The sequence below is a fragment of the Antrostomus carolinensis genome, unplaced genomic scaffold, assembly GCF_000700745.2.
Source record: "Antrostomus carolinensis isolate BGI_N321 unplaced genomic scaffold, ASM70074v2 scaffold18353, whole genome shotgun sequence".
Taxonomy (NCBI): Eukaryota; Metazoa; Chordata; class Aves; order Caprimulgiformes; family Caprimulgidae; genus Antrostomus; species Antrostomus carolinensis.
Window position 1 is genome coordinate 1,442 of NW_010306054.1, and position 23,300 is coordinate 24,741.

The window sequence follows — 23,300 nt, forward strand, 5'->3', positions numbered from 1 at the left end:
GAGTTGGATAATAATCATTACAGTTTTAACTCTTGAAGTCACAGTAGTTTTCTCTGAGTCTTTTTTGTTAAAACAGTTCTTCCCTTGTCTTGTACAGTCTCTTAGAGAAAACACAATTTTAGTACCGTTATTATTGTGTTGATTGTTGCTTCTGCTATTCTTTTTCTCTAAATGAAGTAGAAGTTCCTTCAAATCATGAAATCTTCCAGTTGACAAAGGAGATGAGGGTGAGAAGGAGAAGAATTTAGATACAGATAATCTGAATTAAGATATGACTGATAGTTTACTTAGAGTGGGAGATTTGTCAGCCCAGCACCAATTTAGCAGGGTTTGGTGCTTCTGTAGCAGCTAAACTGAGTGGGAAGATGCAAAACTGTATTAATTTAACTAAAGTAGATATTAAAAACCAATTATGCAAGTTTATGTAGATATATATAAAAGGAACTTCTGTGCAGGCAGCAGACTGTAAAGGGTACACTGATGTTAATTAATTAAACGCCCATTAAATTAAATTAACTGTCAGAAAATACCTTTGTTTCCCTCAAGTGTTCCCATTTCTTTTCTCCAAGTGTACACATGTACGCACGGGAAAAAAATCTTTTTGAGAAGAATCTAGGGTATCTCTATTGAAAAGAGATATGAGAGACATCTGATTCTGTCTTTATGCAAATTTTATCTGGCATATTCTGTCATCTAAGAAAACTTCTGGGTTAGGTCTTTCTTCTTTTTCCTGCCCAGATACTAAAAAATAGCGTATCCTATTGTCAAATGCAACTAATGAGTGGTAGATAGACTGCTCTTCTCACTTAACATCCATATGTGAAACTCAATGCTCTGTATTGATTTCTGATGCTTTTTTAAAGTGTGATCCCTCAAAATGTTAAAGGAGAATAAAAAGTTTATTGGTAAATCCCTTCAGCCAGCACGACCTGTGCATCATCTGGCTTCTAAACAAGGTGAGTAGCATGGCTAAGGGAGTTCACTTTGCCAAAGCTAAAATTACTTTTAAGGAAATAACAAGGATGTGTTTAGTGACTTGAATTTTTTTTTAAATGTCTTAGTTCAAACTATAGTGATGTATAAATATCTTGTTGTGTGTTGATCTTACTACGTCATCTCTGTAATAAAATCTGACTTTACGTTTATGTGTTTATGCACCTCTCTTTGGTGGTAGTGTTCTAGTTTGACATCTGAAGTTCTGGCTTCAGAAAGCTGGATCAGACTTCTCTGTTAAATTTGGATTTCGTGGCTTAGTTGACTCCTGCTATTGAAACATAAAATACATGTAATTTAACAACTAGATTATTGTTTAGGTTTTATTGCAAGTACAGCATACTGCACTATACCATTCTTATCTAGCCTTCATACAAGTTTAAAACAAACAAAAAAAAGCCTAAGAAAAAAAGTCATACAGTATTTATGTCAGCTGTGTATATTCTGTTTATACTTTTAAATCTCTGTGTGACTTCTAGATATTGCAGCATTACAGCTGTTATTACTGTTAAATTAGAAATCTTTGGTGGCCAGATAAACAGTGATAGCAGTGAGGATGTGGATAGAAGCTAAGTGACTTGATAAATTTTTACTTCATTTAAAATTCAAGGGAAAATGGTCCTATGGTGATTTAGAGCTTTTAAGTTCTGAGTAAATACCCATATAATCTCTTTGCAGTTGGATTTTGGTAATAGCCTTGTTGCAAATATCACAAACTAAAAATGTGGACTGTATTTAAATATTTTTTCTTAATGTTTTCTCATCTTCACTGGCATAGCCATTGCGTTAGACTGTCAGACTGAATTACCTAGCAACACTGAAGTATGCTCTCAGAGTAAGGTTGACTGGGTGAGTATTGAGTAAACAGTAGATGACAAAGTTGGAGTGTGTTCTAGAGTGCTATAAATTGGAAGTCAGCTGATCCCTTGTGTTACCAAATGAAAAATAAACTGTATTTACAGCTAGGAGTGTCATTGAATCCGTATGTTATAACCAGCAATGTTAGAAGTATTAAAAAGTATGAGTTTCAGGAATGCCTTTCCCTGATATTTGCATGCACAAGTAGCTGAAAAATACGTCTTATGAGTAACTTACTTAAGAGTTTTATGAAAGTCTGTGTGACATTTTTTTAGTCTTCAGTGAATTTAAGACAGCTATTTTAAACTTAAAGTACACATATTCAATGTTGCTTGTTATGTGAAAAAAAAATAACATTAGAATTACTATTTTTTTCTTTAGTTTTGTTAGCACATGCACAAATTCATTTGAGGCAGCAAACTTCACACAAATACATAACAGTTCCAGTGCATTCTGTAGTTCTGTTTCATTGACTGTGCTGGACTGGGCAATAAATGGGCCTTAGCATTCAAAAAACTAAGCAGTCTAGTGCTTTATTGCCAGAAATACTTGGTTTTAGACATGGTACAGTGTGTCTTTCAAATTTGAAATTGGTTGTAGCTGCAAAATGAAGTCTGTAGTGTTTCAGCTGACATGCTTAATGTTTCATAGTCTGAATTTGATTTTTCTGTTGATACTGAATTTCAAAATTCTTCAGAGTGTATTGGAGGTTTTTAATTATCTTTTTTTTTTTTTTTTTGGTCCCTTCATTTTCTTACTTTAGAAGAGGTCTGATAATCCTGTAGTCATTAATTTACTGTATGAAGCTTCTGGAAGCTACCTTTGACTTTAAGATGTTGGCTGCCTATCCTTGATCACACATAGGGAATTGAACAGTTATACTTGTTTCTTGAGCACTTAGGAGAACAAACTGCCTGTGGTCGGCAATGTTGTAGTACTCAGCTTCATCGATATTTGGCTACTTGCAGCTAGATACTGCATTTCTTTGATGTTAGTATAGCTGTATTTTTTTTTAACTTTGGCATAGGATATTGAGAAGTCTTTTTAATACTTTTGACGGTCAGCTGTTTCACATGTACCTCCAAATACCAGCTGATTAGTACCCTGTGAACTTGTTGATTTTAGTTGATGGGCAGCAATGGCTTGGAGGCTGGCATAGCAGCTTTACTGAATATTTTTCTGAACAGGAACATTCAGTAGCTAGTTCTGAAGAAACGAAGACTTGAATCTGCTGATACAAAGTGGTGTATTGTCACTTTTTAATGTATCTTGCTGAATATTCTCTGTGTTAAAAAAAAATCCATTATGATCTCAGAAAGCTGTGTATTGATATCCACTCGCTATTTGACTCCTGATAATGGTGAAATAATATCCCCATTCCTAGAATAATATATATATTTCACTTCAATAACCTGTTTTTCAAAACTGTAATTGTATTTCAGGTGATTTAAATCTTACTGCCTTTTTGGCAAGACAGTAACAATCCTCTGTAGGTACAATCATAAAATGTTAATTATCTCTTTTTCTTCCTTCTCCAGTATATTTCCTTTTACAGAACATAAATAATCGCAACCCTAAACACACTGTCAGGTGCAAAACAAGAACAACTGTTGGCGTAACACTTAGTATTGCTAAAGGAAAACTGGCTAGTTAAAACTTTTTATACCAGTCATGGTCTTATGTAGCAATGGTCTCTTAAAGAGAGAATAAATAATCAAGTTGATACAGGTTAGGATACAGGAGATGCATGTTAGTTTTTTGAAAATTCGGTGAATGGTGAAGATTTTTAAAGGTAAAGCACATTATATTTGCCACTGACTTATAAATAGATTTAAAAAAAACCCAGAAACAAAATAAAGCCAACTGTGTCAAACCAGGTTCTTAAAGCAGTGAGAGAACTGAAGAAGAATCTGGCAATCAAATTCTCCAAACTGCTTTACTCTGGGTTATTTAGTGTGCGCTCTTAAAGCTGCTTAGACTTCTGCCAGGAAAAAAGAATCATCATCATGGCACATCAGGAGTGCTGGTCGGTGTTAGATTCAACTCAGTGTTCTAAACTCAGATTCAATTCAGTGTTCTAAAGAACAGTGAATTACAGTATTAAAACTACTATCTGAGGAACTTACAGTCTGAAACTTGTAGTCTTAAGTCTTAGAGGAGGTGGAGAAGAATGAGCACAGTGATAGTGCTTGTATCTAAGATGTTAGCCATGATTCTAGAGAATTTACACCATATTGGTTTTCACAGTGAGAGTGCTTGAATACTCTCTGTGCCCTAGCTGAATAATTTAAAGCAGAGAATAATTTCTGTTCCTTCATTGTATGCAAAGAACTTTCAGAAGATCTGGAGACTGTTTAGTTGACTACTTCAGATCTATTTGAGGTAGAGAGAGAGAGGGAGAGGCTTGAAAATTATCCCTCAGTCAGTCTCTTAATTTGCTACTTTTTACTAGCATTTAAAAATGATGTTGGGCTAAGAAATATGTACCCTGCTCTAGGAATATTCTTACATACCTGTGTAAGAGTATTGTTGTGAGTGGTGATACTCAAATGTTAAGTTTTGGACCAAAAGCCAAGCATAATAGAACTCTTGAAATTATGCAGTTGGCAGGATGATGTGATGGGAGATGGTGCAGGAAGAAATTAAAAATATTGTGGTGACATTGTCTGGCACATTGCTGTAAATTCTGCTTTATCATGAATGTCTTTTTCTTGTGGATTTGAGAATGTGCTAAGTCTTTGTTCTTGGAAAGAGCCTTTGAATAGCTACGACTTGAGAAGAGTAGTTGAACATCACAAAGCAGTTGGAGTTAGCAGTATGGCTCTCTGTTAACTTAATTCTCTGAAATCTCTAGATTTTTCAGATTTTTTTTCAGTTTTGGACAAATCAAGAAAAGGGAACTGAATTTCAGCCACAGAAAATGGAAGTGCGAGCAGGGTGGATAATATGCTAGAAATACTGTACCACTTCACAATTTCTGGTCTTAGCTCACCATAAAAGCTGGTGGTGCAGTTACAGTGCAAAGTGTTAACTGCTGTCTCTGTCCAGAAAATAGGATCTCTTCCACTTTTTACAAATACTTCACAAAATTTTTAGTTCTTCCTACTCCCTCCTCCTCCCAACAGTATCTGTCTCAGAATGAGATTAAAATTCCTCAGCCAAACCTGTGGAGTCTTTTGGGAGCCAAGACAAACTGTTGAGCGTAAACTGCTTTCCAAAACACTCACTTCAATGTTTTGGTAGCTGGAAGGAACTCGGCATTATACTGTATATTCTGGGTCTTGATGCTTATGAAACACTGCTCAGTGAGAGAAACCAAGTCTCTCTTTTGGTCTTAAGGAAATTCTTTCCTGCTTTTATTATTCCTCAGTGTAGCAGCTTCTGACTGTGTTCTGAGTGAGATAAAGAGGAAAGGAGGAGATAATTGTGTTATTTTTAAAAACTACCAATAGCACTGTCTAAAAGATTGCTGTCTCGAGTGTGCTTACCTATACTGCTTTGTAAATTATTGAACTATTCCTTTATTGTATGTTATCAAGAGTAACAAATATTCCACAGGTTCAAATTTAACTCCTCAGGCATTTTCCATTACCAGGATTCCTATTTACAGTTTACAGTTATTTTGCAGGACCTTCATCATTCAAGTTAGAGATGCATTAACTGTTGGAAATAGCTACAGTTCTGACTACAGTTTAATTTGTTCAAGACTGTTTCTTCTCAGAATGTGAATCAATTGCAAGTAGTAGAAAAAACGAACAAAATGCAGTTTTCTTTGTGCACAGGTGTTAATTGTCCAAAATCTTGGTGACTGTTGAAAGCAAAGTTGATGACTGAAACTGTGCTACAGCTGTTATTTTTAACTAAGAAACCCAGAAAACGTACATACTTGTTTTAATTGTTTAAAGGAAACAAGCTTCATAATTTAATTTTGTGAAATATATTAAAAAACATTTAACTCTTTCCTCCCTATTTTAGTTATCTGAAATGACTGAAGTGAAGCTCTTAACTCAAACTATGATGCCCTGTCAACCAAAACAGCATGAATCAGAAGCAAAAAAAGGTAAAATATTGCATGGATATCTGTGTCAGAATTGTATTTTCTGGTTGGAAGGCAGTTGAACTTTGAAGAGATGTGAGCTGCATGTTATTTTTTCTGATGAGCCAGTGCTTTGGGAGTTTTGCTTCCTTCTGTACCACTATTTGAGAGCAATCTGAAACCTTTCTGTTTTTAATATAACACTAGAGAAAGTGTAGAACTTGGATATAACTGAGGTGGAAACCTCCACTGGTAGACTTGCTTGCATATAAAGGTGTACCTGTCTTTTTAAAAAAAAAAAAACAACCAACCAACCAAACCCAACAAAAACACCCAAAAAACAAGCCCAAGGAAAAACAAACCCTGAATGTAAAAAAAATTCTTCACACAAAATCCTGGTTTTGTGTAAGTTGCTTCTGTGCGTAGAAGTAGAGGTTTGAGTTGCATCCTTTAGCCCATTGCAGGGGTCAGTCATGGCATACAATCTTTAAGAGTATTGCATTCAGCCAATTTAATAATTTAGTAGTTTGGCTTCTTTTTTCCTACTCGTACTTCAGTGCTTCTGAAATACTAATTTTCTGATGGTTCATGTATGTTCTAAGCGAAGCCCCTGTCTCTTGTTGATTCACTGTAAAACCCTCAAAAGTATTTCATTGGTGTTAATCCATTTGCCAGTTTGCATGCAGCAGATCTCATAATGTACTTTCACCTGTTAAAAGACATCAACTTAATAGCTCCAAGAAAAGAGAAACTCGATTGTTTTTACCTGTCCTATAGAAACATGTGCCACTTTGGTGTGCGTTATAAACAGATTTTCTTCTAGGGTTTCAAGACCAGTTTATGGTGTTTCTGATAACTGGAACAAAATACAGGGAATCTGTCTGTGGTGTAAGGTTGGATTCAGCTTTTTGTGTTCTTTTGTATTAAAACAACAAACCCATAGTAGCTCAGTATTTATTAAGTCCATTTGACAGAGTTAAAGTGAAATGCTCTGTGATTTACCACAAATTGTCCTGATGCAAGCTCAGACTTAAATTACTGCTGTTCTTAATACTGATTTTTATATTCCACATGTAGCATTTCCACCCTTCCATAAGAAACCAAATCAGTTATCTGAATTCCTGACTTTAATGCCTTAAACAACAATGTTGAACTTAGTAATTTTGTATGTTCACAGAAAGGATCAAATACAGCAGAGATTTCCTTCTGAAACTTTCAAGTGTTTCTCTCTCTCAGAAGAAGCCAGAGTTCCTTCCTGATCATCCAGTTGTACTTGAAAAGCCAGTAAGTGCATTTTTCTTATTAAGTGAAGTTATAAAAAGTCATGGAGACTTTGACAACCCATTTGATAGGAAACATTTTTCTTCAGACCCACCTGCCAAATTGATAAATCCTTCAAAAGACAGGTTGTGCAGTTCAGCTCTTTTACATTTGTACATAACTTCCCCAGTTGGTATTTAGCATCTCACCATGGCAAGTACCATACAAAGGAAAAGGGTTTTTTTCTGTGTTTTCAGGAAGAAAATAAGGTGTGTTTCAAATTTAAAGTCAGTGTAAAATCATAAAATCATAAAAGCTCTCTACTATGAAATCACAGTACCTAGCTTTGGTATTCTATATGAATGCCATCTCTTGTCTTTTCAAAATAAAAGAGAACAATCTTGATAAATTTCTGGGTTGGTGAAAGTCCGATTCCAGTGTTCAAGTTGTCTGTGCATCAGTGACCCCTACAAAACTATTAATGAGCTTAATGCACTTTGTGTTACCATGTTCCTTAGTCTGTGTTGTTAGAAAGAAATGAATGATGAATGTGAAGGATCCAGGAGTGCCACCGTAACCTTTGAGATTAAATAATCCTCAAATTCTTTGTGTGCTAAGAGAAAAAATTATAATGGCTTGCATTCCACACACCACGTGTGGGAAAAGATACTTGGGTGTAGACATTGTAAATATAAAATCAGGCTACACACTAGGCTGCTTTTGAGGTCATCAGGGTATAGTTCTTCTAGAAAGAGGATTCCTATCCTGGAGAAGTATGTCCAGATGACTCCTGTGCTGGCCACAATTTGAGGCAGTTCTAAACTTTTTCTGTTCTTTGGAAAAACAAATACATGACAATAATTAGCCTTCCCTGATCTTGGCCACAATTTGAGGCAGTTTTAAACTTTTCCTGTTCTTTGGAAAAACAAAGTTAAATACATGACAATAATTAGCCTTCCCTGATCTTACTTTCTACATCTCTCTGTTATATTTCTGCTCAAAATGAAAGCTTTACTTGTTTGAAAACCTGCCTGCAGATAGGGAAGTTTCAGCTCTTGAATTTCCTTGCTTCCCCCCCTCTCCTTCATGCTGCTTGAGTTTCTAAGTGGACAAATTTTGACAATATATACACTTTCGCATGGTTATGTTTATAGGTAAAGGAGGACCCCCGCAGAAATGGAATCACTGGACAAATGAACTCTTAAAATTGCTGTGACATGGCTAAATTGCAAATAATCTGGGTAGAGGGAAAGGATAGTAAAAACTGGTGCAAGCCAAGATGGGTTGCATGTGTTTTAAGAGATTGTTTTGGGGCTGGAGGATCTATTTCTGTGGAGTGAGTTATGAGTTAAGTGTATCCAGTTATATATAGTCTTGTCTTCAGAAATAAGTGTCTCACTGTTTGTGAGGCCTGCTCTTACAGTCTTTCCTCTGCTTTGTGTTAGTCATGTCTGTGTAAGCCCACACTTGCATATCCTAGTTTATCATAGAGATAAAAAAGCAGTGAGTTTTCTGATTCTATTCAGCTTTAAAAGGGGATGGGTAAATTACAAACCCTTGTTAGTCTGGATGTTGTGTTAGAATAACAAAGTATATCGCTTAGCTATCACTATTGGTGTCTTAAGCACAAAGTATGGATGGTTGAGTAGGAAGCTAAAGGAAAAAAATCCTGTTTTCATTAAAAGAAAGCAGAAGCTCGTGAATTTGCTGTGTGATCTTAGAGACAGTGTTGAAAAGGATATTGCAAGTATACTGGTCTCGTTAGTATATAAAGGTGATATTACTAGCTTGCTAGTCATACTTCAGGAGTCAGTTCCACATTATAAGTATGAAATGTGGTCAGTGATAGTGTGTGGTTTTTTTTCTGAATTGACAAGAACAGATGTTTTGGTGTTAACATAGGATAAAACTATCCACTGTTGTATTCCAGTGTGGAATTTTATTGTAGATACTGAATTTTTAGTAATTTGACAGTTTATTTGGAGGCATATTAACAAGAATTAAAAATATAAGTTCTTTTGATGTGGGCTGTCTTAAGATGTATTTTGTATGCCAGCATGGATATACCAGCTTGCTTTTCACTAAGCAGTTGGCAAGGAAGAGGAAAAAATTACCTTTGTTTCCAAGACCATTGTAAGATCTCAGTTAAAGTATATGAACCTTGTTAGAAATTCCATTGCTTTATACTGAAATAAAAATGTTATTTTTGGGACACGTGTACCCTACCCAGCTAGGCACTTCCTGTGGAAAAAAATGAAACACTGGAGATGTTAAGTTTTTCTGTATGGGAATCCAAATATAAGAATCTGTGAATAGAATAGAAGCTGAATCTTACCCAGGAAAATCCTTGACTTTGCAAATAATGGATCTTACTTTCAGGTCTCATATATTAGTGTGTAAAGATGCATATTGAATTTAAAGAAGAGTGATAAAACACACCTCAAAATTACAAGGGGAAAAAACCCCACTAACTACAAACACTTTATGGGATTAAGACCTGCATTATTTCCTCTTCTGAGTTAGCTGCATCTCTTGAAAAACATTACTAGTGAGACTTTCGTGAAATACAGGATTGATTATTCAGTGTGGGAGCAGGAGAGGCTTCTGTTCAGAACGTGGCGCTCCTTGGTGTATAGCTTGTCTTAAAACACTAACACTGAATAAGCAATTTTTCTACCCAGGTGAGGGTTTCTCTCAAATGATAATAGTGTGAGCCCAATATCGCACAAAAGATTAAGCCTGTTAGGGATTTTCATATTCTTATAATATGTAGATTGGAGGAAAAGCATTTCATGATTCCAGGCTGGATGAGGCTTTGAGCAACCTGGTCTAGTGGAAGGTGTCCCTGCTCATGGCAGAGGAGTTGGAACTGGATGATCTTTAAGGACCCTTCCAACCCAAACCATTCTGTGATTCGTGACCATGTAATCTGAGAAGGCACCTGGAATCAAAGAAAAAGTGAATCATAGAATGAAGATAAACTCAAAACTAATTTATCCAGAAAATGCAGTGATTTCAGGCTCCTTCTGGTGCAGTATGGTGACACCAGTCTGTCATGTTAAATTGCTTGCTTTGTGTGCCACCTAGCTTGTTGAGACTGGATGTCAGAGTTTAACCATTCTGCCCTGAAGTAGAGAACAAGTTGATTAATAGTAGAAAGCCTATAGGACAACTACTAACAGCTTTAGTTTTTATGCAAAGAGTGATTTCTGAGTGCTGTTTCTTTCTAACACGTTTAGTGATGAGATGCAGTTGTAATCTACAGCTTTGGTTTGGGTTTGGGTTTTTTTTTGCTTCTTTTTTTTTTTTTTTTTTCCTTTCCTTTCCTAAGCATGTGTTTGGTAGCTTATAATGAATTTTCCCAGAATAATTTAGTTTAGAAGGGACCTCTTGAGATCATCAAGTCCAACCCCTTTGCTCAGAGTCAGCTAGAGCAGGTTGCCTAAGATCATGTACAGTCAAGTTTTGAATATCTCCACAGGCAGAGACTTCACAGCCACTCTGTGGAGAGACTGTGAAATCTCTGCCTGTGGTGAAGCACTACAATAGACTTCACTCTCACAGTGAAAAACAGTTGGTTTGGTGAGGCTGTGAAAGCTTTTTCTCTTTCATCACATCTTATCAGATGTTCCCATTAGTTAAAAAGAAAAAATAAATAAAAAATCTTCCTCATAGCATTTGTGGCTTCTAGAAGGGTGGGAGAGATGCAGTCTAATTTCAAGCACATCCTATAGCAAAGCTGATGTGATCATGAGAAATTACCTGAATGTTGCTTTTACTGAGATCTCTAAGGTAAGTGCTGAGGTGGACTTCTGTGCTGTTTTGCTCGTGACATCCTGATAACAAGTCATCTAAAGACAGTACTCTTTTGGTAGAGCAGTACCAGAAATAATAGTAGAATGTTTGTATCCCCATGATATCATTATTCAGGACTTGTTTTCAGTGGAGTGTGCAAAACCACTGAATTTACTTACACTTAACATTAAGTGGTGTTCAGTTGTTCCATTATCCATCCTCTTTCCTCTGCACTTTAGTTTCCTTTGTGCAGCAGATTCTGTAGCTACCTGGGAAAATTCCAGTGTGTTGACTGATCCCATGTCACTCATTTTTTCTGCATAGAAACCAGAGGGATCCATGAGATGCATGTGTATACTAAATTAATGATGCTTAAAAGGGGCAGAAAGAAGGTGGCCTGCAAATAAATTTCTAATGAGGAACAGACAATTCTACAATGTCAGTGAGCTTGTATTTAGGTGTTATCGACAGTTTGCTGCTGAATTCAGTATTCAGGTGGTTCTTGCTGATGTTAAGACTTCCCTAGTTCCGAAGTTTAGAAGTAACTGATAAAGTATATGCCTGTCTATGAGTGAAAGCCGTACTTGCCGATGGAGAAAGCTGCCTAGAGTGACTGGTACAAGGGAGATGCTGTTGTTACAGTTAGTGGGCTGCAGGTTGCATTTGTCCCAAAAGATACTGTGGTTTTTTGAGATGTGTGGTTCAGGCCTACCTAGACATAGCTCGTTATTTGAACTAAACTGATGCTGCTGTGTTGACAGAATCTGCCAGGAAGATTTCAGATTAAGTCTCTGTGATTAATAAAAGTAGAACTGTTTGCATTAATTAAAAAAAAATCAAATTTTTAAATGTACATGAAGTAGAAAAGGATTATAAGCAGACCCATGAAAACTTGGCTTAAATGACCTCCTATAACTTAAGTAATTTGAGGTTTTGTTTGCCTTACAGGAAAAGAGCAACCCTTTTATTGACATATGCAGGAAGTGACAGGCTGTTTGGAAGATGAGAAATCCATCAATGAAGGAGCTACATATGATGCAGATTTTTTTGGAAGGTACTTGCGTGCCTACAGATGAAAGTAGGACCCTACGAAACGTATGGAAATGCCTATTTCTTCTGTAGTTGCCCAAGTGCTTTAAAAATCAAACCTTTACTTTGTAATGCCCGAGATGGTAATACAACTACAATGAAAATAAATCATTTTACATTTTGCTGTGACAGAACTTTGTCCTTGAATTGCCTGTGTTATGTAGCCATATAGTTCGTCTGACCATAAATTCTAAACCACTACTCATCTGGGGCTTTTCGCTTCCTCCCACTGCCTTTGTATAGCAGTAATAATGGCACAATAAACACTGTCTGTGTCAAATCTCAGATGTCTTACGGTATGTACTCCTCTAGCTTAATTTTTTTTTTTCTCAATTTATTACCCACCTCACCCCCCTCCCCCACAAAACAAAAACAAAAACCAACAACAAACCCCAAACTTTCACTTACTTGCTTTCTTCTTTTGAAATCGCCATCATGACACAAAAGATTTCTTAATATTTTGTGGATACATCCCTTCTTTCAAGGTACAGAGTCACTTGTTACTAACAGTTTCCCTAAAATGAGAAATCTCATTGTGGATCAGAACAAGAGAACTGTCTGTGCATTGCATTCCTTGACGTTCTTTGTAAATAATTGTCCAGTGTTTTTGACTTTGAAATGTGGAAGTAATGGGCAAAATTGAGGAACAAGATAGATTTTAATTACGTCTTACATGGGTAAATGGATATACCAATACATAGTTCTATAACTTTTTTTCTTAAATTAGAATAATATTTAATAGTGAAGTGGAAAGCAGTAGTTTGAATATTTACTGAACATATCCTTCAGTTGACAAGCATCACTAATAGTTATTTTGTGTGAATATAATTACTTTCAGAACCTGCATTCAGACTTAGATTAATGTCATTTGGGTACTGAAGGCAATTTTTTAACCTCTTTCACAAATGATAATGGAAGCTAAATGAGAATGTGTTGAATGGTAATCCCAGTAGTGCAAAAAAACTTTCAAGTTGCATTTGATAGACACTAGATTTCTTTCCCTGAACTGTGCACATAAACTTGTTTGAATTCAGTTTCTTTTATGTTTAGCAGCAGTTAGTCAATTCAGATAAGCTTCCAAGTGTATTTTATTTGTATGTTGTTTATCGGTAATGTTAGAAAGAACAACATCTTTTTTGTTTGTTTTTTTTAATCAGTGGGAGTCTTTTTAGAATGAGTCCTATGGATCTTTTTCCCCAGTTTCTGTGTGTAGCTCTCAATGCTCTGAAGTGAAACTTCTCAAACTTGTTCTTCTGTATGATTCATCAAAGTGTTTGTTTACTAGCAAATACACAAAGGAGAATAACTGTTAGGACATTTTCCCTACTAGAAACTTTTCCCCTCTTCAGCATCTAATTGACAGGACGTTCTAATGCAGGTTATTTTAAGCATAAGTTTAATGAAGTTTATCCAGTGAAAGGGAAAAATATCATAAGCCTCAGTGTAGTGGGTCAGTTTTCACTTAAGGATTTACGCTGCAGCGGTGTCATATGTCACTGTGCTGGTAGATCAGTAGTGATGAAAGAAAACATGCTGAATGCTGGACCAACTTCTTGGCACAGGAAAAAAAGCCAGATTCCCCTCTCTCCTGCTACGGGAAAACTTTACGGGCAGGAATTTGAGATGTGACAGCGTGTCAACCTGTCATGGAGGTGTGAGGTTACAGCCTTTCATTCTTGGGCTGGAGGTCACACTACTGCTCAGATGCAGGGGACAATAACAAAACTTCTTAGGGAAGAAGGTGTTTCTACTTCCAGGTTTATGGCTATTTATACTCTTAACAGTGGTTTCTCTAATGACTTTTCAGTGAGCTGCCAGTGATCTAATGAAAATATTTTCCGCATATGTTAAAGGCATAGGGTTCAAAGCAAGCTGATGGTGAAATTTTAAGTCTGTGGATCCAAAGAGGCTTGGCAGATGGGCAGACGTGTTTCCTCTCGCGAGGGTAGCGGCTAGAGGCTGTGAAGAGAAATAATACTGCCTTGTGGGCATAAAATTTCCTGTACAAGTCAAGTTCTCAATTGACACGAAAAGTTGACCCTATGTTCGTTCTCCTAATCAATGACTTAAAGCTGCCCTGAAGCCCGAGACATTTATGAAAATGTGTGTTCATGTTCATACCTGTTTCTTCTGTAAAAGGAGAAAACAGAAGCATTAAGTAACAGTTGTTTATTAATGTAAGACTAAAACTTTTCACAAATATTTAGTCATACCAATCAAGATGCACTTTTCTGTGACAGTTTGGACTGAATATACACAAGAAACAGTTTAGCATAGTTGTCTTATTTCAGCTTTTAGTATGCATCATTTCACTGAGCTGGTCACAAGAAGAGAAGGTAATAAATGTGCAGTTTCCCATATTTGAAAAGGTAAGAGATCTCATAATAGCAAACAATGTCACATCATCAGTTCATAACCCAGCACACCTGTACACTGCTATATGCATGTTACTGTAATGAAAAACAATGCAACATTAACACTACTTGGAACCACAGCTTCTAGTTGTTATTGAGGACCCACCACGATGCTGAAAGAGAGGAGAATTTATTTATTGGTTAACATAAACAGTATTTGTTTTTTTGCCTCTTGTAAAAATCCTAAATAAAATAGCTATAACATATATAAAGAAACATTCATTTATATATGTAGCTAATAATACTACTTTATTTGAATGCTGCATGCAGTCAAGGACAAAACCTCTCAAGGCAGAGGAAGAATGCTGGAAATACTGGGAGAGCTGAGTATAACTGGTGGAGGGGTGGCTTTAGCACAAGGACTTACATCTCCTTTTGATTACATGCAAAGAAGCATTATCATGTCATAGGTGCGGTTGTATAGAATGATGTGCCCAGATCCCAGAAAGCAAACAGCATAAATCCTCACTCCTGTTCTGCTGTGTGTGTCAGTACTTTAGCTGAGTGCTGCGTTCCCTGGGTGAGTGTGCTGCCTTTAATGGTTTTATTTCCTGGTGACATTCAAACATGGTGCTGTTCTTGTTACACAACTCTAGGAACTGAGAGCATTTTGCCCCAAAAGTAAGAGAATTGATGGACTTGTAAAATGTCATTCCCATAAAAGAAGATCTGTAATCACCAGATAATAGACAGAACTGGCGTGAAAGACATTTTTACTTATTCCCCATAGTCCCTCCTCTTTGCCCTTTTGAAATTGAACCTTACACAGAGAGGAACCACAAGATTTATGGAGAGAGGAAGGAAGGAAAGGAATTGTGACTGTATCTAAGATGGCAATTCCCCTTAGCAGAGAGGTGTTCTAGGCTGGGTAGGTTTTGCACTACACACTCTGGGGATTAAATTCATTAACACAACTTGTTTCTGTGAATGTGTTCATAAATCCTTCCATTTATGCTGTTTTTATGAAAATTTTTATTCTTGAAGAAGAATATTTAGAAGATACTTAAGAACCCTACCTGAATTTGGGCTATGAAAGCCTAGTAATCTCTGACACATCAGTGAATTAAAGAATTTTGGCCAAAAAAATGCCAATTCAAAGTATTTCATGGATTATAGTGTCATAAGTGTTCAACAGTTTTTCCCTAGCTTTTGGTTTTTTTCACCAGAAGGTTCTCTAGTGTCTTTAAATCCAGATTGTATATCAAGATTAGGCATTCACTGAAGATGAACTGAGTGATTCATGCTACCCAGGTAAATTGGCCTGAAGCAAGTTGGTCAGTTAACAGGTGTGCAAGTGATTGTAATGGGTTGTGGTTCCTGTTAACTGATGGAAAATGAATTTGCTTTAGGATAATACCGCATCTAACAGTGCTGAAATCCCATGTCTTCATGAATCATTCTTAGCCAAGTAAGTGTATCCGTATTAATTTTAATTAATCAGATGAGTGAAGACTTGTGTTGTAATCTTTGAATTAGATTCAGATTACGATTTAGAATTATTTCAGTTCTTAGTTAAATGAAGTAAAGATGTGTAAAGAAACTGTAGATGTATCTGAGGTAGGCTAAATTTGTTTTTAAAGTAGAGCCTATCTATGTACTAGTTGCAGACAGGTTGTTTTTTTACCTGGTTTTATAGTGGTATCACTTTATGGTGTCTAAAATTCTTTCAGAAAGTACACTGGTAGCATTGCAGCCATTTTTTACTTCATGGACATTTTCTCTCTTTCAAATACAAGTATGACTTACATAGATCAAACATGGGAAATACTTTCCATGAATCAAAAGCTCAAATGTCTGCACAGATTTCTAAATTACAGATAATCTATAAAATTGTAAAAATAACTGTGAAGGCATTACTTCCCGTGCCCCCTCCCGCAAGGAGTGCAGGCTGAGACATGCTGTTTCTATGGAAACTGCCTGCCAGGATGGAGTGCTGCAGGCCGAAATCCTGCTCAGCAGGCAGAGTTCGAGCTTTGATGAGCATTTTGAATCCAATTTCAGATGCTTCTATATTTAGGCATTTATAAATGATGTTAACATTTTATTTTATGGTAATTGCACTTGAGCTGTGAGTAAACCACCCCTGGAATGCTCCTGGGTCATACTCAGTCTAGCTCTTGGACACAAAGAAGTTTGGGAAAAGGCCACGTTGCTTCCTACAGCCAAATTTGTCTTAAATCCAGCAATTTCGCCAGTAAGAGACAAGATTTGAAGGGATTCTTGGTTCACTAAGTGCAATCTCTTGATACTGCAGGAATCCCTGGCATATAATTGTGTGTTCAGATCAGGCTCATGAGGTCTGAAAATGTCTTGGCTGGTTTCTTTTAAGGAGAAACCCCAGGTATATGACTATGTATATGTATTTTTTTTTTTCCTACTAGGTGGGGGTTTGTTATTTTAAATTTAGCCTGTACTTGGACGTAGGAGAAATTAGGGTTTCATTGTAATAAATCTTTGTTGTCTAAGATAAAAATTTTGCTGTCCTCCCTCTGTAAATGTGGGACTGATGCTTTTGCTTCATCCTGCACTATCTCTTTTAACTCAGATTTCTCTGAGAAATATGATGTTGTATGTTTATTGGTTTGTATTAGAAATAGTAATTTGGAATCATTAACACCTTGCTTTTTCAAACTAGTTTGTTTTAACATAGCAGGAAGCATGTACAATAAATTCATTAGTAGATATAAATTGTTAGTAATCAAGACTGACATCAGTCAATGTATATGTGGTTTAGCTGAAGTCTTCATAGGTAAGCAATGTTTTGCCTGAAAATCTTAAACAGGGTCTATTTTACTAATCACAAATAGTGTTGTTTATTCTAGATACTTTCTCAAACAGTATATGCTAGTGCAACTTTATACTACATAAAATAAAGCATTGTGGGTTTCATTCTTGCTGATGCTTTTTACATTTCTGTGCTTAAAATAAAAATATTTAGAGTCCCTTTCTCCTCCGTACTTTAGCAGAGAAAATCTCACTAAGGGTGATATTATGTAGTGGTCCTGCATATGGAACAGACTAACACATCAGAACTCTTCACATGGAACAAACAAACTATTGTGGAAAATTTATATTTACCAGGGACTAGCATTGTTGTGATGAGCTCTGGAGTTTCCAAGAAGTCCACGTTACTTCTTTGGAATGTCTTGTTGTAATTCATTTGAAGGTGGCTAAGTAATTGGAAAAAAAAAAAGAGAATATAACAAGGTTTTTAAAGGGGCTAAATATAATGCTATAAGACCGATTCTGTGCTTCAAAACTTAGGCGATGATAATGGGAGAGAAGACCAGATAAGCTGTGAAGTGCTTGCATGTTTTATTAAACACACTTTTTCTTCTGTATGGTTGCCTCTTACTCTGATGCTTATCTCTTGGTTGTAACACAGCATAACAGTTCTTGTTCCAGATGTGGTGGTGTTTGTTACTGGTGTTTCTGAGTCTTTCTGAAAGCAAACATACTGCTTTGAACTACGGCTTTGTTCAAAAGAAAAGTTAGAAAGCTTCAAGAGGCTTCTCCATCTTCCTTCAGAACAGTTTCTGTACACAATTTAGGACTGTGGGATTTATTTGGGTTTTTTAAATACTAAAAGTAGTTAAGGAAAATATTTTTGTCTCCATTTTTTAGCCATCTGCCTGTTGCAGGTTAGAACTCAGCTGGTAGGTCTTCTAATCACTATAACTTCTATTTTGGGCCCAAAAGAGACATTCTGGGAATCTGTCAGATGGGGTTTTATGACGTGGATTTGGGAAGCTTTAGGAGAGTTTGCCATGACTTCGTGCATGCCTAAGTGTGTTGCTGGATGGCACACCTCCTGCCTCACTCATTGGCTCCTTTTGTTTCTTTCATTATCATTAAACTGTGGTAATATTGCTGTTGACCTATTCTTTTGTCTCTGATAACTAACATCCATCTGATGCTATACCTTTCTCTATTTGCTTTCAGGCTTTGTATGTTCTGTTCAAACTAGCTGTATCTGACATTATCATTTATATGTTTCAGTGTATTTTAGTCTTTAGCAATTGAAGTATTGTTCTGAAGTCTTAATTGTGATATACTTAGCAAGAGATCAATTAGCAGTATCTAAAGTAATTTGTATTCGGTCCTTCTACACAATTCCTTTCTAACCTTCAAAACTTTTTATATTACAAAAGACCTCACCCCAAAATCCCAAAACTTACCTGTTCCAGGCATTGCTGTTCTCCCAGAACTCATAAACAATGAAGCGGGAATCACTTGGAAGCTTCTGTATGGAAACACTAAGAATTGTAGGATAGAACTAATTTAATCAAACATGGCAAATTTATTGGACATACACATCTTATTCCCAATTCCTAATCACTTATGAATAGGAACCAAATGCAGTGATTTTGAAAAAGAAAAAGAAAAAGAAAAAGAAAAAGAAAAAGAAAAAGAAAAAGAAAAAGAAAAAGAAAAAGAAAAAGAAAAAGAAAAAGAAAAAGAAAAAGAAAGATGACCCAAATAATAAGTTTAACAAATAAGTGATTTGTGAGAAACATACTGCAAATTATCTGAGTTTTTTTCCTTTTTAAAAAAAAAAATAAAAAACAACCTTGGAGTATTTTATATTTTAAAATTAATATTTTATATTACTACACATACAATGACTTTTATTTATGAAACTAATTTTTCATATTGCTCCAACAGTGTTATTTTTCTAAAGAAATACTAATCAGTAATACAGAAAATTATTCAGTGAAGCGTGGTTCAGGGAAAAATCAGCTAATACAGCATATTGCACACAGAGAACAGCTCAGATGATAAATAGAGTCACTTGTGCTGTTTCACTGAAGAATTACACTGTGAGAAATCATCCTTTTGTATGAGAGATGCATCAACGTGACATACAGTTCAGGTGCTTTGGAAGAAAATATTAATGGAGTATAAAGACAGATAGGCTGATGTCTGCTGCAGATAGACTTTTTAAATAATACCGTTGGGTACTATTTAATTGTTCTTATGCTATTCAGCTAACAATTTATCATAAGTGAAAAATGACCCACGGAATATCTGCTGATCTTCTACACAGAATCATCCTGCTTATTATCCTGAGCATAAAAGCTTTATAGCATGTAGGGTACCTATAGAGTACCTATGGGTACTCAAATGGGTGTTTAGATATATAGCACAAAAAGTATATATACATATTTCTCTTGAGTGTCCAAGTGTGAGATCGCTGATCTTTACTACTAATGTGCTTGCAAACTAGTCTCAGATTGTATTTCATACTGTAATAATCAATAAATCATATGATTTATTTGGTTTCTCCCGCTGTATGTGAAAGCACACTGTAAAATAGTAAAAATATCAAGAACAACATGTTGCCTGAAAAAACAAGTCCAAGTCATAAACAGTGGAAAAACAACCAGTAGGTGGCATTACAGACTTACCAAATGCCTGTAAACTTGGGAAAGAAAGTAACTTTTTGCCATCATTTGTTAAGTTGGATTCTGAAGTCAGATAGCTCTCTTCCCCTGACAAGTTTGCATTCACTGCAGCGTTCCGTTAGATGTTCGTTGTTTGGAAAGGGGATGGGGGCTTCTCTTACTTGTTTTTTTCCCAGCTCTTGGCCCAGAAGATAATTTTATTCTCCTCATCAGTCTGCCTTTACAAGTGAACCACTGCAAAAAGGTCACTCTGCTTCTTCCATCTTATATCTTACTTTTTATCGCCTGTGTGAACACTACTGGTATGATCATAAATGTGATGATGTCATAGCAACAAGGCTTATAAATCAGGGGTGTGATAGGCAGCTCCATTTAAAAGTTATTCAAGAAATTAGGCTACATTCCTTCCTTCAGGCTGAGGACAATAACACTGTACTTACTGCAAGCAGCCACCCTGAGCAGAAGCAGATTCCACGTACTGCTTCAGAGCAAGCCGGAATTCCTCCATTTCTTCTTCTATCACAGACATCTGACGTTGAACGATCATTATGTGCTAATACAAAAACATGACAATATTACTGCCCTATCATCCTCTGAATTCCTTGTACTTTAAACTCAGAAAAGTCTACCATAAAACAATAAAAATAAAAAAACCCAAATAATCAAACAAAACTCCCAAAAGTTCCTTTGAAGTTTGCTGTCCCTGTTTTAGTGCTCTAGAGTGGAGAAGTAAAAATGCTCAAGTGTGGCTTCTATGTCTAGGCAGGCTGAGGCTCAGAATGGAAACACCAAAATGAGAGAAAAGCAAGAGTTGTCCAAAGCCAGGATGAGAGAGTCTTTTTGGAAGAGGGTGAAGCAAATTTTGATCTTTGAAATGTTTGATAATAAAGTCAGCATGTTTTCTTGGATGAATCTGTGTGCCAACAGGGTGCAAGGTTTGAGATAAGAGCATACTCCCACAATCTGCACCGGATGCAGTATTACATTTGATTGAGGTGCTCTTACGAGAGCTGTCTTTTACCTTTTAGAGCTCTGACTCACACCCAAATGAGATTCCTAAGATAGTCCATGTCAAATGATTCATAGGGTTTTTTTACTCTACCTTTCTGCAAAAAATGAACAATCTTTATAAACAGATCTACTGAAACACCTGGCAGTACAGAAAATTTAATTATTGTGAATTATTATTATAATAATTTAGCTAATGTAAGTAGTTTACATATTGATTCATCCATTGAAGCTTGTCACCTTTACTAAAGCAATATTTAAAGAAACACCTGTGCTTCTTAGTTAATACAACTTCATCTCTTTTACAGGTTTTTGAATCATTTCCACCTTGATTATTGATAGTTATCCCTCCATCATAAACAGCCTGTCTAGCAATATTGTGTAGTCTCATTTAAAATAGAAAAAAAATCTGATGCAAATCCTGTGGTGAAATAAGGCGTCTGATGAATCATCTGTTTTGGTTAGTTTTTCATGTGTATGTCATTTGCATTTTGGTAGGTTCAGAGCCCTGAATTTAGGAATGCTAGTGTATTTGAAAAATTGAGCTCAATCTTTTGACGTAAACTTACTTAACAGTAAGTCTATTTCTGATTCATGATTTTGGTTTTGTAAGTTGTCATATTGATGGTTGCTTAGCACTAGATGCTCTCCCATCTTTCCTGATAAGGTTTCCTATAGTGGTTTTGGGAGGGAGGAATGGAGGGAGGCTGTACAGCTATGAATTAAAGCACGCATGTACTATTAGGTGACTGGGAGCAGAGAAGCTACCACCCTATAAACACTGTGGCCCAATTTGGTAAATCTTATTAATGACACTTTTTCCATCTTATGGGAGTTGAAGTTTTGTCTCACTGTATCCTTTAAAAACAATATAAAAGTTTTACCCACATATTCTAAGTCAGTTTTGTTTTGTTGCTTCTAGCATAATGTATTCTGCTACCTAAAATGGATTATCACTGGAAAAAGTGAGGATGGTGACTTTTTAAATGATTTTTTAACAAAAGAGATCAGGTGAGATTGTTGTCTCAATACCTGGCATTCAAAATCAAATGTCAAAATCATTATCTTGAAAATCACTTACAGATCTTGCATTTCCTTCCAAAACTTCCTCTTCAAATGGTTCAAGCTTTAGGTCCTTTGAAGCAGTTGAAAAGAAAATAGAAATATAAGAGGCAATATTGGAGCTGTATTCTGCTCTTACCTTTTTAACAAACTGTTCCAATGGCTAGATTCTGTTTTATCTCCAGAAGTTGTAACTAAATTCCTTCTTTATTAGCTGCAAGTCATACACAAGCATTGTTTGCAGAATCCTTCACATTTCGGTGGTTAAATCCTTAATGGTTTCCAAACAGGCTGTTTTCTAAAGTTTTATTTATAATGCTGAGCAGGTGCTTTTTGCATTTGTAACTAATCCACTTGTTCCAAATGTACATTGGACTGAACTGAGAAAAGACAGATACCTTCTCAGATTGTCACGTGGACTACGGAGATGAGCAAGGATGGTAATTTGAAATGAGCTCTCAGCTACAGTTATGCAATCATAAAACTTTACACAGAAGGAATTCCTCTAGGGGGGTTTATGGTTGCAAGGGACTGTTTTCTAGCAGTGAAAAACATGTGCATGATGTTCAAGTCAGGTTTCTGAACTGCTGCACTTGCTTCTGAGGACAGGCTGGGCAGCCACCAACAGATGCATCTGTGAGGCAGCAGCATGCTTGCTTGGCACACAAACCCGATGCGCTCTTCATGAATCAGTGATTCAGGCAAACACCATCTAGTAGTGCACACAAAATTATCATTGACATGCTAGGCACATGCACTACCTTCTAATCCAGTGCCATATGGATATCCTGAAAGATATCCATATGCCTGAAAAAAAGCAGATCGATTTGCAATAAGCAGCTGGAGCAAAATGCACTGTTAGAGGCGCTTCCTTTCTCATTGCAAACAACTCTTGGGTAACAAAGATAAAAAATATTCTACTTGCAGCTGGGTGAGGATTGATTAACCTCAGGGAGCAGGCATTTTTCCAGCACAAATATTGTACTTGCTGAAAAGCCAACAAGAGGTGTGCAGGTAGAATTCAATGAACAGGGGACCTCCACCAGCAGCAAGTGGCAGAGCAAGGCAGGAGTGAAGTAGCAATCACACTGTTGTGTGGCTGTACCTCTCCTGCAGAATGTGCAGAGAAAGGCATGAAATGTGTGTGTGAGGGGAAAAACACCCAGCTTTAGTAGCTCATTTGTCAGTGCACACACTTCAGATAAAACCTTGAGGGAAAAATGCTATTGCTGTGGTTCTTCTAGACTTTCAGTGCAATTTTTTTCTAGGGAAAAGAATGGAAAAAGAGAGGAAAGAAATGACAAGTTGTACTCCAAACTTCTCTTAAGGTAGCAAGAAAAGAATTTTACTTTTTCCAGTATACAGAAATTTAGAACTTAA

At 36.3% G+C, this 23,300-nt stretch overlaps 2 protein-coding genes across 2 annotated transcripts; one reads left to right on the plus strand and one right to left on the minus strand.

Annotated features, from left to right (window-relative positions):
• Positions 1-877: 877 nt before the first annotated feature.
• CUNH8orf88 (chromosome unknown C8orf88 homolog) lies at positions 878-11,929 on the plus strand. Its single transcript, XM_029084280.1, has 5 exons — positions 878-956; positions 1,772-1,842; positions 5,827-5,911; positions 7,065-7,171; positions 11,891-11,929. The coding sequence occupies exons 1-5, from the start codon at positions 878-880 to the stop codon at positions 11,927-11,929; spliced, it is 381 nt and encodes a 126-aa protein (XP_028940113.1).
• Positions 11,930-14,223: 2,294 nt separating this feature from the next.
• LOC104522648 (N-terminal EF-hand calcium-binding protein 1-like) lies at positions 14,224-21,990 on the minus strand. Its single transcript, XM_010165002.2, has 5 exons — positions 21,940-21,990; positions 20,291-20,403; positions 18,624-18,701; positions 17,524-17,615; positions 14,224-14,558 (listed from the first exon to the last, which is right to left on the minus strand). Exons 2-5 carry the CDS (start codon positions 20,395-20,397, stop codon positions 14,530-14,532), a joined length of 306 nt encoding a protein of 101 aa, XP_010163304.1. The 5' UTR covers positions 20,398-20,403; positions 21,940-21,990; the 3' UTR covers positions 14,224-14,529.
• Positions 21,991-23,300: the final 1,310 nt, after the last annotated feature.